This window comes from Pelophylax lessonae, assembly GCF_965119305.1.
Source record: "Pelophylax lessonae genome assembly, chromosome: 8".
NCBI lineage: Eukaryota > Metazoa > Chordata > Amphibia > Anura > Ranidae > Pelophylax > Pelophylax lessonae.
In genome coordinates this window covers 62,010,981-62,025,646 of record NC_138775.1, presented here as the reverse complement: position 1 = coordinate 62,025,646, position 14,666 = coordinate 62,010,981, and the positions used below count along the sequence as shown (strand labels likewise).

At 49.5% G+C, this 14,666-nt stretch overlaps 1 protein-coding gene across 1 annotated transcript; it reads left to right on the top strand.

Annotated features, from left to right (window-relative positions):
* The first annotated feature begins 2,816 nt into the window (after nt 1-2,816).
* Nucleotides 2,817-14,083, top strand: PDE12 (phosphodiesterase 12). The gene is made up of 3 exons (XM_082265956.1): nt 2,817-4,006; nt 5,686-5,764; nt 13,572-14,083. The coding sequence occupies exons 1-3, from the start codon at nt 2,849-2,851 to the stop codon at nt 14,012-14,014; spliced, it is 1,680 nt and encodes a 559-aa protein (XP_082122082.1). The 5' UTR covers nt 2,817-2,848; the 3' UTR covers nt 14,015-14,083.
* The last annotated feature ends 583 nt before the right edge of the window (nt 14,084-14,666 follow it).

The following is a 14,666-nucleotide window of genomic DNA, read 5'->3' as shown; positions in this document are numbered from 1 at the left end:
TTGTCGTTCAAAAATAAATACAACACATTACATCACTTTCAAATTTTTATTCTGCTGTAGGAGAATTTTCGTCACTTTAGTAAACTCTGAATTTTCGATATGAGACTAGCATGGAAAAAAAAGGGACGATCATTGGTCCGATAATCTCATCGCGTGTACCAGGCATTAGGCCTCTTCACACCTGAGTGACATTTTTGTGGTGTGTTTTTGGAGTGGCACCATTCATTTTGAATGGCCCTCACTCTGCTCCAAAAACACACCAAAGAAGCTCAAGTACCAAATTTTGAAATGACACTTTTCTGGTCAGTGGTGTGTGTCCAGGGAAGTGCTCCAGCGGGGGTCGCTTAACCACTTTACCACCGGAGGATTTTGCTGTCTTCCGTCCAGGCCACTTTTTGCGATTCGGCGCTGTGCGATTTCAACTGACAATTGCGCGGTCATGCAACGCCGTACCCAAACGAAATTTACGTCCTTTTTTTCCCACAAACAGAGCTTTCTTTTGGTGGTATTTGATCACCTGTGCGATTTTTACTTTTTGCGCTATAAACAAAAAAAGAGCGTTTATTTTGAAAAAATAACAATATTTTTAACATTTTTTTATATGAAATTCCCCCCAAAAAAGATGTAAAAACCAATTTTTTTAAAAAATTTTGGCCAATTTGTTTTATGCTACATATGTTTGGTAAAAAAAAATCGCAATAAGCGTATTTTGATTGGTTTGCGCAAAAGTTATTGCGTTTACTAACAAAGGGAAAGATTTCTGTCATTTTTGGTGTTTTTTTTTTTAACGGGACTGCGACATTGCGGCGGACAGATCGGACCCTTGACTGACATTTTTTACACTTTTGGGGGTACCAGTGACATTACTGCAGTAATCAGTGCTATAAATATGCACTGTTACTGTAAAAATGATACTGGCAGGGAAGGGGTTAATTTTATTGGAGAGGGAGGGGTTAATGTATGCCTGGTGCTTACTGACGTGTAGGGGGGGAGGTGACTGTGTGAGTCATGGACAGATCGGATGTCCAGCTATGCTGAACAGTCCGATCTGTCACTCCCTGTCACTATGGAGATCCGCCCGCTGTGTTTACACACAGCGGGCGGATCTCCAGACTCGATCCCCGACGATCGGGTAAGAGCAGCGGCGATCGCCGCTGCTCCTCCCCTGGCCCGACTCCCGCTGTGAATGAAAACAGCGGGAGCGAGCCTCCGGCGGCGCGCAAGCGCCGCCCAGAAGGGGGAGTGTCTAACGACGTTAATACTACGTCGCTGGACGATAACGAACCACTCTGCCGCAGTAGTATTACTGTGAGCGGTTCTAAAGTGGTTAATGATCACTCTGACACTTGCGGTGGAGTGGTGTGTGTCTCTGGTGGTACTCCAGCAGGGGGCGCTGCCATCTCTGGTCATGTGAATTGGGTGTGTCGGGGAGGAGCTCCAGCAGGGGGTGCTGCTATCTCTTGTCATGTGAAGTGTGTGTGTGTCTGGTGGTGCTCCAGCATAGGTCACTGCCATCTCTGGTCATGTGAAGTGTGTGTCTGGTGGTGCTCCAGCAGAGGGCGCTGCCATCCCATGTAAAAAATATACTGTTGTATATGCCCCGCGCCAGGTGTATAATTATAAATATATGAATAAATATATGAAAATTAGTGTATAAAAATAGTGAATAATAATTTGTGAATAAAAGGTGTTAAAATTTGTGTATTTGTAGCAGCTGCTATAGAAGTAAACAGTGTTTGCAGGTAAGTTGTCTAGGTAGCTATCTATAGCGCTTGCTTTAAATATATAAATTAATATGAATTATAATCACTTATATTAATTGGAGGGTGCTGCTATCCCATGTCATGTGAAGTGTGTCTGTCTGGAGGTGTTCCAGCAGAGGGCGCTGCTATCCCATGTCATGTGAAGTGTGTGTCTGGTGGTGCTCCAGCAGAGGGCGCTGTTATCCCATGTCATGTGAAGTGTGTGTGTCTGGTGGTGCTCCAGCAGAGGGCGCTGTTATCCCATGTCATGTGAAGTGTGTGTCTGGTGGTGCTCCAGCAGAGGGCGCTGCTATCCCATGTCATGTGAAGTGTGTGTCTGGTGGTGCTCCAGCAGAGGGCGCTGTTATCCCATGTCATGTGAAGTGTGTGTGTCTGGTGGTGCTCCAGCAGAGGGCGCTGTTATCCCATGTCATGTGAAGTGTGTGTGTGTGTGTGTCTGGTGGTGCTCCAGCAGAGGGTGCTGTTATCCCATGTCATGTGAAGTGTGTGTCTGGTGGTACTCCAGCAGAGGGCGCTGTTATCCCATGTCATGTGAAGTGTGTGTGTCTGGTGGTGCTCCAGCAGAGGGTGCTGTTATCCCATGTCATGTGAAGTGTGTGTGTCTGGTGGTGCTCCAGCAGAGGGCGCTGTTATCCCATGTCATGTGAAGTGTGTGTGTGTGTGTCTGGGGAAGTTCTCCAGCAGGGGGCGCTGCTATCCCATGTCATGTAAAGTGTGTGTGTCTGGTGGTGCTCCAGCAGAGGACGCTGTTATCCCATGTCATGTGAAGTGTGTGTGTCTGGTGGTGCTCCAGCAGGGGGCGCTGCTATCCCATGTCATGTGAAGTGTGTGTGTCTGGTGGTGCTCCAGCAGAGGACGCTGTTATCCCATGTCATGTGAAGTGTGTGTGTCTGGTAGTGCTCCAGCAGAGGGCGCTGTTATCCCATGTCATGTGAAGTGTGTGTGTGTCTGGTGGTGCTCCAGCAGAGGGCGCTGTTATCCCATGTCATGTGAAGTGTCTGGTGGTGCTCCAGCAGAGGGCGCTGCCATCCAGTGTCATGTGAATTGTGTGTGTCCGGGGAAGTGCTCCAGCAGGTGGCGCTGCAATGCTCGGCCTATCCCGGCTGATTAGCAGGGCGCTGCGGCTGTCAGGCCGGGCCGGTGCAATGGACAAGGCAGTGGTTCGGGTTGTCCCCTCGGAGCCCAAGCTGAGTATTTCCCTGGATCTGTTCGGCTCTCACCGGCAGCTCCAGCGGGATCAGACAGAGTCGGTGGGGAAGGCCCTGGCCCGCATCTCCGCCAGCGCCACCAAGAGCAAGAAGCGGAAGGAGCCGGTCCCGGGGCCCCCGGTGCACCTCTTCTACCGGGGACAGCCGGTGCCCGAGGGGCTCCCCAACTCGGAGGCGTGGCAGGACGGGGCCGAGCTGGTGGTGGATCGGAGGACGTACCGGGTGGAGCGGAACCCTCCGATGTGTCATGAACTGGAGCTGCCCCGGCATGTCATGGCCGGCTTCCCGCTCTGCCCCCGGATCCGGATGGAGTTCGCCGATCCCGATCGCTCCCTCTTCGTCTGGTACAAGCAGGCCCGAGCCGGGGACTCTCCTGATCTCCAGGCCGGCCCGGAGTGGGAGGAAGCCGGCCGCGAGCGAGTGTTCTTCCCTGAGGTCGGAGACATCGGCCTGAGATTGAAGCTGATGTGCACCCCGGGGGACGGAGATCGGTTGGGGGAGAGCCGGGAGGTGGAGGTGTCCGGTCCGGTGGAGGCCGGTCCCGGGGCCTGTACGTTTGATGAGCGGCACTTGTACACAGAGAGGCCGGCGGAGAGTCCGGTGACCCGGGTGGTGTCCTACAACGTGCTGGCCGATGTGTACGCCCAGACCGAGCATGCCCGGACCGTGCTCTTCCCCTACTGCGCCCCCTATGCCCTGGACCTCCACTACCGGAACTGCCTCCTCCACAAGGAGCTCACCGGGTACCGGGCCGACCTGGTCTGCCTGCAGGAGGTGGACCGAACCGCCTTCCCCGACACCCTGAGCCCGGCCATGGAGGCCTTCGGTCTGGACGGACTTTTCCGCCTGAAGGATAAACAACACGAAGGCCTGGCCACCTTCTACCGCCGGAGCCGCTACCGACTGTGCAGCCGACACGACGTCCTGCTGGGGGAGGCGCTCACCGGAGACCCCATCCACCGACCGCTGCTGGACCGACTATCCCCGTACTCCGCCGCCATGGAGAAAGTCCTACAGAGATCCTCCGCTCTGCAGGTATAGGGACCGGGGTGTCTGACTGGGCTAAGAGTAGTCCAGGGAGGCCCAATGTCCATGGAGTGAGCAGAGGTGGGATTTATTACAAGAAGGCCAGGAGAGGTTGTAGAGAGGAAGGACTGACACAGCGGGACCCGGGGTTGTAGAGAGGAAGGACTGGCACAGCGGGACCCGGGGTTGTAGAGAGGAGGGACTGGCACAGCGGGACCCCGGGGTTGTAGAGAGGAAGGACTGGCACAGCAGGACCCAGGGTTGTAGAGAGGAGGGACTGGCACAGCGGGACTCGGGGTTGTAGAGAGGAGGGACTGGCTCAGCGGGACCCGGGGGTTGTAGAGAGGAGGGACTGGCACAACGGGACTCGGGGTTGTAGAGAGGACGGTCTGGCACAGCGGGATCCGGGGGTTGTAGAGAGGAGGGACTGGCTCAGCGGGACCCGGGGGTTGTAGAGAGGAGGGACTGGCACAGCGGGACCCGGGGGTTGTAGAGAAGAGGGACTGGCACAGCGGGACCCGGGGGTTGTAGAGAGAAGGGACTGGCACAGCGAGACCCGGGGTTTGTAGAGAGGAGGGACTGGCACAGCGGGACCCGGTGTTGTAGAGAGAGGCAGAACTGGCACAGTGGGACTCGGTGTTGTAGAGAGGGAGGACTGGCACAGTGGGACCCGGGGTTGGAGAGAGGAGGGACTGGTACCGCAGACCTGGGGTTGGAGAGAGAAGCGACTGGTACAGCAGGACCTGGGTTGTAAAAATAATTAACAGGCACAGCATACCCGGGGCTGTAGAGGGGGCAGAACTGGCGGGGCTCGGGGGCTGTTGAGGGGGCGGGAGTAGCACAGCAGGGGGTAGGACTGGCACAGCGGGGCCTGGGGCTGTAGAAGGGGGCGGGACTGGCACATCGTGGGGCATAGGGTTGTAGAAGGAGTGGAACTGGCACAGCGGGGGCCCAATGATTTGGAGGAGGCGGCACTGGCACAGTGGGGGCCCGATGGTGTGGAGGGGGCAGGACTGGTACAGAGAGGCCTGGTATAGCAGGGGCCTGGGGTTGTAGAGAGGGTGGGACTGGTCCCTCTCAGCACTGTGGTTGCATTGGCAGGTTCCTCCTCACCGCTGTGTCCTGTGGTGACATATTGCCCGGTGGATGGAACCATAGAGCCCAGGAACAGGCACCCAACATTCCTGGAAGTGACCAATGACAAAGGTTGGCCGGCAAGTATACATTCTCTCAGCCCTTATTTTTGGAGGGTCCAGCAGCAGAGTTGTTTTAGAGCAGAGATTCTCACCCATCCGCACTGTGTCCAGGATTAGGAAAAAGTTTTGGCTGAGGACCCACTTTAACCCCTTCCTGCCGGCCATATGCATGCCCACATAGGTGGGCTTTAATGCCATACGGCCACATAGATGCTTTCCCCACTGGGAATTCCGGTGATCACACATGTACAGATTGTACAGCTTGTTGGAGGCGGTTACTTGGCTCTTATCTATGGAGGAATGGTAACAGGCAATTATCTGCCCTCATCTATCAGTGAAGGGGGGGTGACAATCATCGTGTATCTCAGGATTATCTTCTCTCCCCTCTCCATTTTCAGTAAGAAGTTTGTCCGTTCTATTCCTCAGAGTGCAGATATTGCTCTATCATCAATGGCCTCAATGAAAAAGTTCATCTTGTTTTGTCATTTTTAGGTGACGGTTCTGGAGTCTACAGCAGACCCATCTAAGAAAATCTGTCTTGCCAACACGCACCTTTATTTTCACCCCAATGGTAAGCTATATTTATAATGATCCTGCGGTTGTAGATCCAGAATTGGAAACCTCTTTGTTGACATGTACATGAGTACAACGGGCCTTGGGGCCTTGCAGAGACGGCCATACAATGTTAAATAAAGTCCATCTCTGTGCCTGGAAGTCACAGTTGCATCAATGACAGGATGTGGCTGTACTTTGGTAAGCACAGATCTGAGCATATAAATGCATACATCCATACGTGGACACGTGTTACCAGGGTACAGACACATCCTGGCACATACATCCATACATGCACACGTGTTACCAGGGTACAGCCACATCCTGGCACATACCTCCATACGTGGACACGTGTTACCAGGGTACAGCCACATCCTGGCACATACATTCATACGTGGACACGTGTTACCAGGGTACAGCCACATCCTGGCACATACATCCATACGTGGACACGTGTTACCAGGGTACAGCCACATCCTGGCACATACCTCCATACGTGGACACGTGTTACCAGGGTACAGCCACATCCTGGCACATACATCCATACATGCACACGTGTTACCAGGGTACAGACACATCCTGGCACATACATCCATACATGCACACGTGTTACCAGGGTACAGCCACATCCTGGCACATACATCCATACGTGGACACGTGTTACCAGGGTACAGCCACATCCTGGCACATACATCCATACGTGGACACGTGTTACCAGGGTACAGCCACATCCTGGCACATACATCCATACGTGGACACAGCTTACCAGGGTACAGCCACATCCTGGCACATACATCCATACCTGGGCACACGTTACCAGGGTACAGCCACATCCTGGCACATACATCCATACGTGGACACACGTTACCAGGGTACTTCCACATCCTGGCACATACATCCATACCTGGACACACGTTACCAGGGTACAGCCACATCCTGGCACATACATCCATACGTGGACACATGTTACCAGGGTACTTCCACATCCTGGCACATACATCCATACCTGGACACACGTTACCAGGGTACAGCCACATCCTGGCACATACATCCATACGTGGACACGTGTTACCAGGGTACAGCCACATCCTGGCACATCCATCCATACGTGGACACGTGTTACCAGGGTACAGCCACATCCTGGCACATACATCCATACCTGGGCACATCTTACCAGGGTACAGCCACATCCTGGCCCATACATCCATACGTGGACACAGCTTACCAGGGTACAGCCACATCCTGGCACATACATCCATACCTGGGCACACATTACCAGGGTACAGCCACATCCTGGCACATACATCCATACCTGGGCACACGTTACCAGGGTACAGCCACATCCTGGCACATACGTCCATACCTGGGCCCGTTACCAGGGTTCAGCCACATCCTGGCACATACATCCATACGTGGACACACGTTACCAGGGTAGTTCCACATCCTGGCACATACATCCATACCTGGACACACGTTACCAGGGTACAGCCACATCCTGGCACATACATCTATACGTGGACACGTTACCAGGGTACTTCCACATCCTGGCACATACATCCATACCTGGACACACGTTACCAGGGTACAGCCACATCCTGGCACATACATCCATACGTGGACACGTGTTACCAGGGTACAGCCACATCCTGGCACATCCATCCATACGTGGACATGTGTTACCAGGGTACAGCCACATCCTGGCACATACATCCATACGTGGACACGTGTTACCAGGGTACAGCCACATCCTGGCTCATACATCCATACCTGGGCACATCTTACCAGGGTACAGCCACATCCTGGCCCATACATCCATACGTGGACACAGCTTACCAGGGTACAGCCACATCCTGGCACATACATCCATACCTGGGCACACATTACCAGGGTACAGCCACATCCTGGCACATACATCCATACCTGGACACACGTTACCAGGGTACAGCCACATCCTGGCACATACGTCCATACCTGGGCCCGTTACCAGGGTACAGCCACATCCTGGCACATACATCCATACGTGGACACACGTTACCAGGGTACTTCCACATCCTGGCACATACATCCATACCTGGACACACGTTACCAGGGTACAGCCACATCCTGGCACATACATCCATACCTGGGCACATGTTACCAGGGTACAGCCACATCCTGGCATTGATTTGTATGGTGGAACACCTGTCACTCCCAGGCACGGATATACAGCTGGTTTGTCACTCCACGGCCCTCTGCGTCTGTGTGGATGAGTCCTTAAAGTGGAACTTCACTCTCTCTAACAACACAGACTATTTCTAATCCTTATGCTGCTAGCATTAGTAAATAGATAGGAAAGTTTATCATATTTACTTTTTTTGCTTTTCTTCAGTTATTTCCTGGTTTCCATGCCTCAGCAAATTATGTCCTACATCCCAGGAGTCTTGAGGAGGGGAGGGAGGGTTCTCAGCTCAGCCAATGCCTGAGACGGATTCCAGGAAGTAGATGATACATGAATCCTCTGCCCTTACTCAAGATGGCAACGGCCAGCAATGCCAGGGGGCATTTTTTAAAATGATTTCTCAGCAAAATAAAGCATGAAGACATAGATGGATGGGGGCGTTTGTTTTAAATACCAAAAATGAATGAAATATCGTTTTTGATTTGTGGTGCCCAGATGCAGTGCAGTTCTTCTTTAAGTACGAAAGTCTGCTTAAAAAAAAAAAACTGTTGTCCTTTGTCCAGAGCAAACTGGTGCCTAGGACTTTTGCTGTCACTGACTAAAGGTTCTTCAGAACCTGACACTTTTGGATGTGTCGGATGCCTGCATCCTGCTGGGGTTGTTACATCACTATGGTGTTCCTGCAGGGGGCAGTGGGGGATGCCGGCTTCCAGTAAATATTTTGCAATGTGCACTAGAAACACAATACAGAATATGGCAGTTATGGACAACATGGTTCTTAGAGGGCTGCTCTAAGATTGGAGCAATGAAAAGGAGCCGATGTGGAGCTGCTGACCAAAGAAACTTACAGAAGATGATTTATTCACTTACTGGGATCACAATTGCTTTACTTTTTAATCCCTGCCTATGTTCTAGTTTAGGCTAGTGCCATGACCAATGCATCCCTGCATGTAAGGGTAGCCCTATAGCAGTGATGGCGAACCTTGGCACCCCAGATGTTTTGAAACTACATTCCCCATGATGCTCCTGCAATCTGAATTGTAGTTGAGCATTATGGGCAATTTAGTTCAAAAACATCTGGGATGCCAATGTTCACCATCACTGCAATAGGGCTACCGTTACATGCAGGGACTAGAGTTGTCTCCCTACACTATGTGCATCAGTAGAAACACACAGCCTAACATAGCAAGACACTCCCCTGCTCCTTCCTCCTACTCCTTTCTTCAAGCTAACAGTCTGGCTGGAGACTGCATTCTTTACTATTAACTCTTTCTTGCAAAGACCAGAAGTTTAGGGAAGCAGCTCTTAGAGAGCAGAAGCCAGCAGAATGTTGTAAACGACAAGTAAGGTCTAGGGTAAGAATTTTGACATTGGTTTACTAGGGAATGTTTAATTTATTGTGCTTAATGTATTAAACTAAGAAACAATATGGGCTTAATAATTCTTTAGTCGTTGTGGGGGAAAAGCTCCAATTATACTCCACTTATGCACTTTAGGTGAAACTCAAGTCTTGTTGATAAAACGCTCCTCTCTGGAAACTCAATACATTTAAATATGCTTGAGAGCACAATTATCCTTTTTACATCATAAGGCTGAACTCTGGGCACATTCAGCAGGTTACAGAATTGCAATCATCAAACGCACCTTTCTTTATCAGTGGCAAGTGGTAATTCCTTAACCTCCCTGGCGGTCTGATTATGTCAGGATTTCTGTGCTAAAAGCGGTACGTTCTTTTGCATGGAAATCTGTTGTTACATTTTAAAACTCACCTTCCCCTGCGATCCTCCACCGTCCTCCCGCTGTGTGCTCGGCCAAAGCCGGTACCTGTCTTCAGGCTCCCTTCCCTGCGCACGTTGCGGCGCAGGGGATTGGAACCGGCGGCAATTTAAAAAATGTAAATGCACTAAATGACATGATACAAAGCTGTGATCCTAGCGGATTACACTGTATCATGCCATTTCACCACAGGATTGCACCTGGTGACTTTTTTCCAGTGCCCTGCCTGTGCTTTTCCAGTACTTTGTGCCTGGAAAATTGAGAACGACCATGGCGTCCAAAAAGCGTAAAATCGCTTTTAGACGAATTTGGAAAACAGCGAAAGCGAAACAAAGTTAATTGAAGAACTGAGCGATAACGATTCGTGGGAAAATTTGTCATCAGGTACGGAAAGTGACAAGGTCTCTTTCTGGCACATCGCTCCGTTGGAAATTCTGAAGAATCATTTGATATACTTCCCAAATTCCACAAGCTATGTGCCAGAAAGAGACATCAGAATTGTCGCTGTCGTCACTTTCCGTACCTGATGACGATTTTCCCACGAATCGCTATTGGTCAGTTCTTCAAGTAACTCCGTTTCGCTGTCGCTGTTTTCCAGTGCAGAGAAAACATTTTTTTAATTGAAAAGGGAAAGTCCAATTCCACACCTGCGGTGTTAAAAGCAAACTGTTTACCAGATATACTTGACCACTGGATTGGTCAAGTTGGGCGCAAGGAAAATTATGGTCTCCCTCAAACCATATACCTGATATCTCCACTCATGCTCGTCAAGCGAAAATCATATCTAAAAAACAAACCAGCACTTCCAATAGTGTTATATGTATAAACCCATTTAATAGGAATAAAAAAGGTTGCACTTACAAAGCATCCAGATATGCTGTGCTCATAATCAAAGTATAAAAAGTATTCACAGCGTCCCTCCAGGTCTCCCTCCGGCTACTCTTGTAAATCGACCAATCGGAGATGCGGTCACATGATGTCACCTTCGTAGGCCCCACCCTACGCGTTTCGTCACAAATAACGTCGTCTAGGGATAGGCTGAGATGCCTCGTGCCAAACTTGACCACCTGTAATCCAGTGGTCAAGTATATCTGGTAAGCAGTTTGCTTTTAACACAGAAAGTGTGGAATTGGACTATCCCTTTTCATTTGAAATTTTTTTTCTTCTCTGCACAGGATTCTGGATAAGGATTCATTTTACTTCCTCTCTTTTTTTTGGACATTCATTCATTCATTCATTTTACTTTGCATCTGACATTTTAATGTGTTGGACTATTCTCTCTTAGCGCTGCACTAATGTATATGGCAATTTATTTGTGCCCAATGCAGGACAGTGTTTTACCAACATGGGGATGCACAAATGTTGCATCCCCATGCCTGGTAGTCCCATTGTCTATGGCCACAGCTGCTGCTCCCAATATGATATCCCTGCGGTTTCATGGCCCCAAACGCCTCCAGGATGCCCAATGTATTCTATATCATTTGGGGCAGATAGGACTTTTATTTTGTAGCAACTTTGTATACATGTTTTTATTTCCTTTAAATTTTGGGGAGCAATTAATACAAAATAATTGAAAAAAATGCATTGTAATTTATCTCGATGCAACATTTTTTGTGTAATATAACAGAATGGTAAACAATAAATTGAACACAGGAGTCCCAAACCCCTGGGCTGTACAACAGTGTCAGTCTGTGCCCTGCTTGAAGCCAGACTGCACAAGCTGGTCTCTGCTCGCTCGCTTGCCGCTCACTTTCAGTGCAGAGCATCATTACTCACATCAGCGCTCTTGGGTCCGCCTCTATGAGATTCTCAAATCTCACATGAGCAAGACCCTGTAATCAACTGCGCATGTGCTGGTTTCCAGCCCCTTCCAGATTCCCTGGGAGGTCATAGCCCTGGGAAAAGGCTTTACTAATTAGTCAGTTCTTTCACCACACAAAACTCTTACAAATCCTTACAAACTGACTTCTAGTGCTGTGGTGGCAGGCTAGTGTCAAGCAGTATATGGTGGGTTGTGGTGGCAGGCTCTGGTGACTGCAGTGGCAGGCTTTGGTGACCAGCTTCATCTGGGGGTTGCGGTGGCAGGCTCTGGTGACTGCAGTGGCAGGCTTTGGTGACAAGCTTCATCTGGGGGTTGCGGTGGCAGGCACCAGTAACGAGCCTCATCTGGTGGTTGCTGCGGCAGGCTCCTACAGTAACGAGCCTCATCTGGTGGTTACTGCGGCAGGCTCCTCCAGTGACAAGCTTCATCTGGTGGTTGCGGCGGCAGGCTCCTCCAGTGACAAGCTTCATCTGGTGGTTGCGGCGGCAGGCTCCTCCAGTGACAAGCTTCATCTGGTGGTTGTGGCGACAGGCTCCTCCAGTGACAAGCTTCATCTGGTGGTTGCGGCGGCAGGCTCCTCCAGTGACAAGCTTCATCTGGTGGTTGCGGCGGCAGGCTCCTCCAGTGACAAGCTTCATCTGGTGCTTGCGGTGGCAGACTCCAGCGACAAGCTTTATCTGGTGGTTGCGGCAGCAGGCTCCTTCAGTGACCAGCTTCATCTGGTGGTTTGCGGTGGCAGGTTTCAGTGACAAGCTTCATCTGGTGGTTTGCGGCGGCAGGCTCCAGTGACAAGCTTAATCTGGTGGTTGCGGCGGCAGGTTCCAGTGACAAGCTTAATCTGGTGATTGCGGCGGCAGGTTCCAGTGACAAGCTTAATCTGGTGGTTTGCGGCGGCAGGCTCCAGTGACAAGCTTAATCTGGTGGTTGCGGCGGCAGGTTCCAGTGACAAGCTTAATCTGGTGGTTGCGGCGGCAGGTTCCAGTGACAAGCTTAATCTGGTGGTTGCGGCGGCAGGTTTCAGTGACAAGCTTCATCTGGTGGTTGCGGCGGCAGGCTGCTCCAGTGACAAGCTTCATCTGGTGGTTGCGGCGGCAGGCTGCTCCAGTGACAAGCTTCATCTGGTGGTTGTGGCGGCAGGCTGCTCCAGTGACGAGCTTCATCTGGTGGTTGTGGCGGCAGGCTGCTCCAGTTACGAGCTTCATCTGGTGGTTGCGGTGGCAGGCTTCAGCGACAAGCTATAGAAATAATGCGTTTTCACTCATCCTGACACCATATCAACCATGGGGTCGGGATGATTGAGGCACGAACACCTTCCCAACCGTGGCAACCACCTCCCTCTCGCTCTCCTCACTAGCCCTTTGCAAAGTTTTCTTCCATGACAGCAACCCCTGATGCCAATAGGATAAAAAGATAAGAATGTTGGGTTGATAACGCCACAAAGTTGCGGGTGTGTTGCAGTGTACTTATTGGTTTGGCGGTGTACATGTCCCCTGCTGCCATGTGCAATGATTGGAACACAGCATAGGGTTGACAGCCAATGATTATGTCTGTGGCCAATCGCAGCACAGAGTTCTGTATTGACAAACAGAGGTCAATCTGGCTGTTTATCCTCCCTGAAAAGCGGGGAGAGAAAGCAGCACACATCACTAAGCAACTTTATTGTCAGTTAGTGACCCTCCAAGCCAGTATCTGTTAGCACCAAATTGCCTGCCACACTATCACACTATGCGTTGCAGTGGTGTGAACCGTGCACATAGGAGACAAGGCATTGTGCCTTGTCCATGCAGTGTCACTGCACTGGAATAGCTGCCCATCGCATTCCCACCACATCTGGTGTGAACTAGCCCTCCATGCAAATGTTGTTCAATAACACCGTGACCTGGGGATTCATTTTGGCTTGGAATATCTATATGATAGATTATATCTTGGCAAAATCAAACACATTTTGCAGAGTATGTCTCTCATACAAGTTTGCAATATTGCAAGAAAGAACCATTTTGAAAAAGCATATCCAGCTGAAGCAAAAAAAAAAAAAAAACCTAACAATTTTATTTCTTTATCCCCTTTTAGGAGGCAACATTCGTCTGATACAAATAGCAGTGGCTCTAGCCCATGTTAGACATGTGGCCTATGAACTTTACCCCGGCATTCCTGTCATATTCTGTGGGGATTTTAATAGCACACCTTCTACCGGTATGTACAGCTACATGAAAGATGGGACCATCTCTGAAGATCACCCTGACTGGATGTCCAATGGGGAGGAGGAACGCTGTAACATGTCTCTTAGCCACCCTCTAAAACTGAAGAGTGCTTGTGGGGAGCCCGCTTACACCAATTACGTAGGGGGCTTTCATGGCTGTCTAGATTATATATTTATTGACTCGGACAGTTTAGAAGTAGAACAAATCATTCCAATGCCAAGTCATGAAGAGATCACCAGCCATCAGGCCTTACCCAGTGTTTCACACCCCTCTGATCATATAGCACTTGTATGTGATATCAAATGGAAATAGACCAGTTTGATAGAGGTAACATAGAATATTTTTATGCTGCATTAACGATCATAAAATATCTTCAGCACAGCTTGTTTCGTTTTTTTTTTTTTTTCTTCCATGCTATTGCATGCTTTACTTTCAAAGGAAAGAAGGAAAACACAGGTAAGACGGCAGAAGAAATGGAGTTTGATATTAAAGTGGAATGGTAGGCAAACCTCCCAAGGTTTTTATGGTTTGTCCTTATCCCTAATCAGAATATTTTCCTATGCCAGTGATTTTTTTATTTTTTTTTTTAATTTTTTTATAAAGCTAACTTTTTATAGTAAAAAAAATAGTGCTAATCACTAATGCAACTGCGCATAGGAAAAATGTTTTGACTTAAGTGTAAAGTGTGAACACAATAAATAAATAATTTATGCTTTCCTAACCTATAAAATAGGTGTGAAGTAAAAGTAAATAATTGTTGTGTATAAATTAGTGTTGATTAAATAATCGCATAGATAAATGAGACGCACATCAAAAAAAGCAATAAATCGCTCAGTGATAACAAAAAGGGGTTATAGACCGCGCTTATATGCATACATAATGCATAACAATAGTGATCAAATTAGTCCATAAACAATTTGTGAATCTCCTTCAGTGTCCAAAAACAAATCTTGACTAAAAAGTG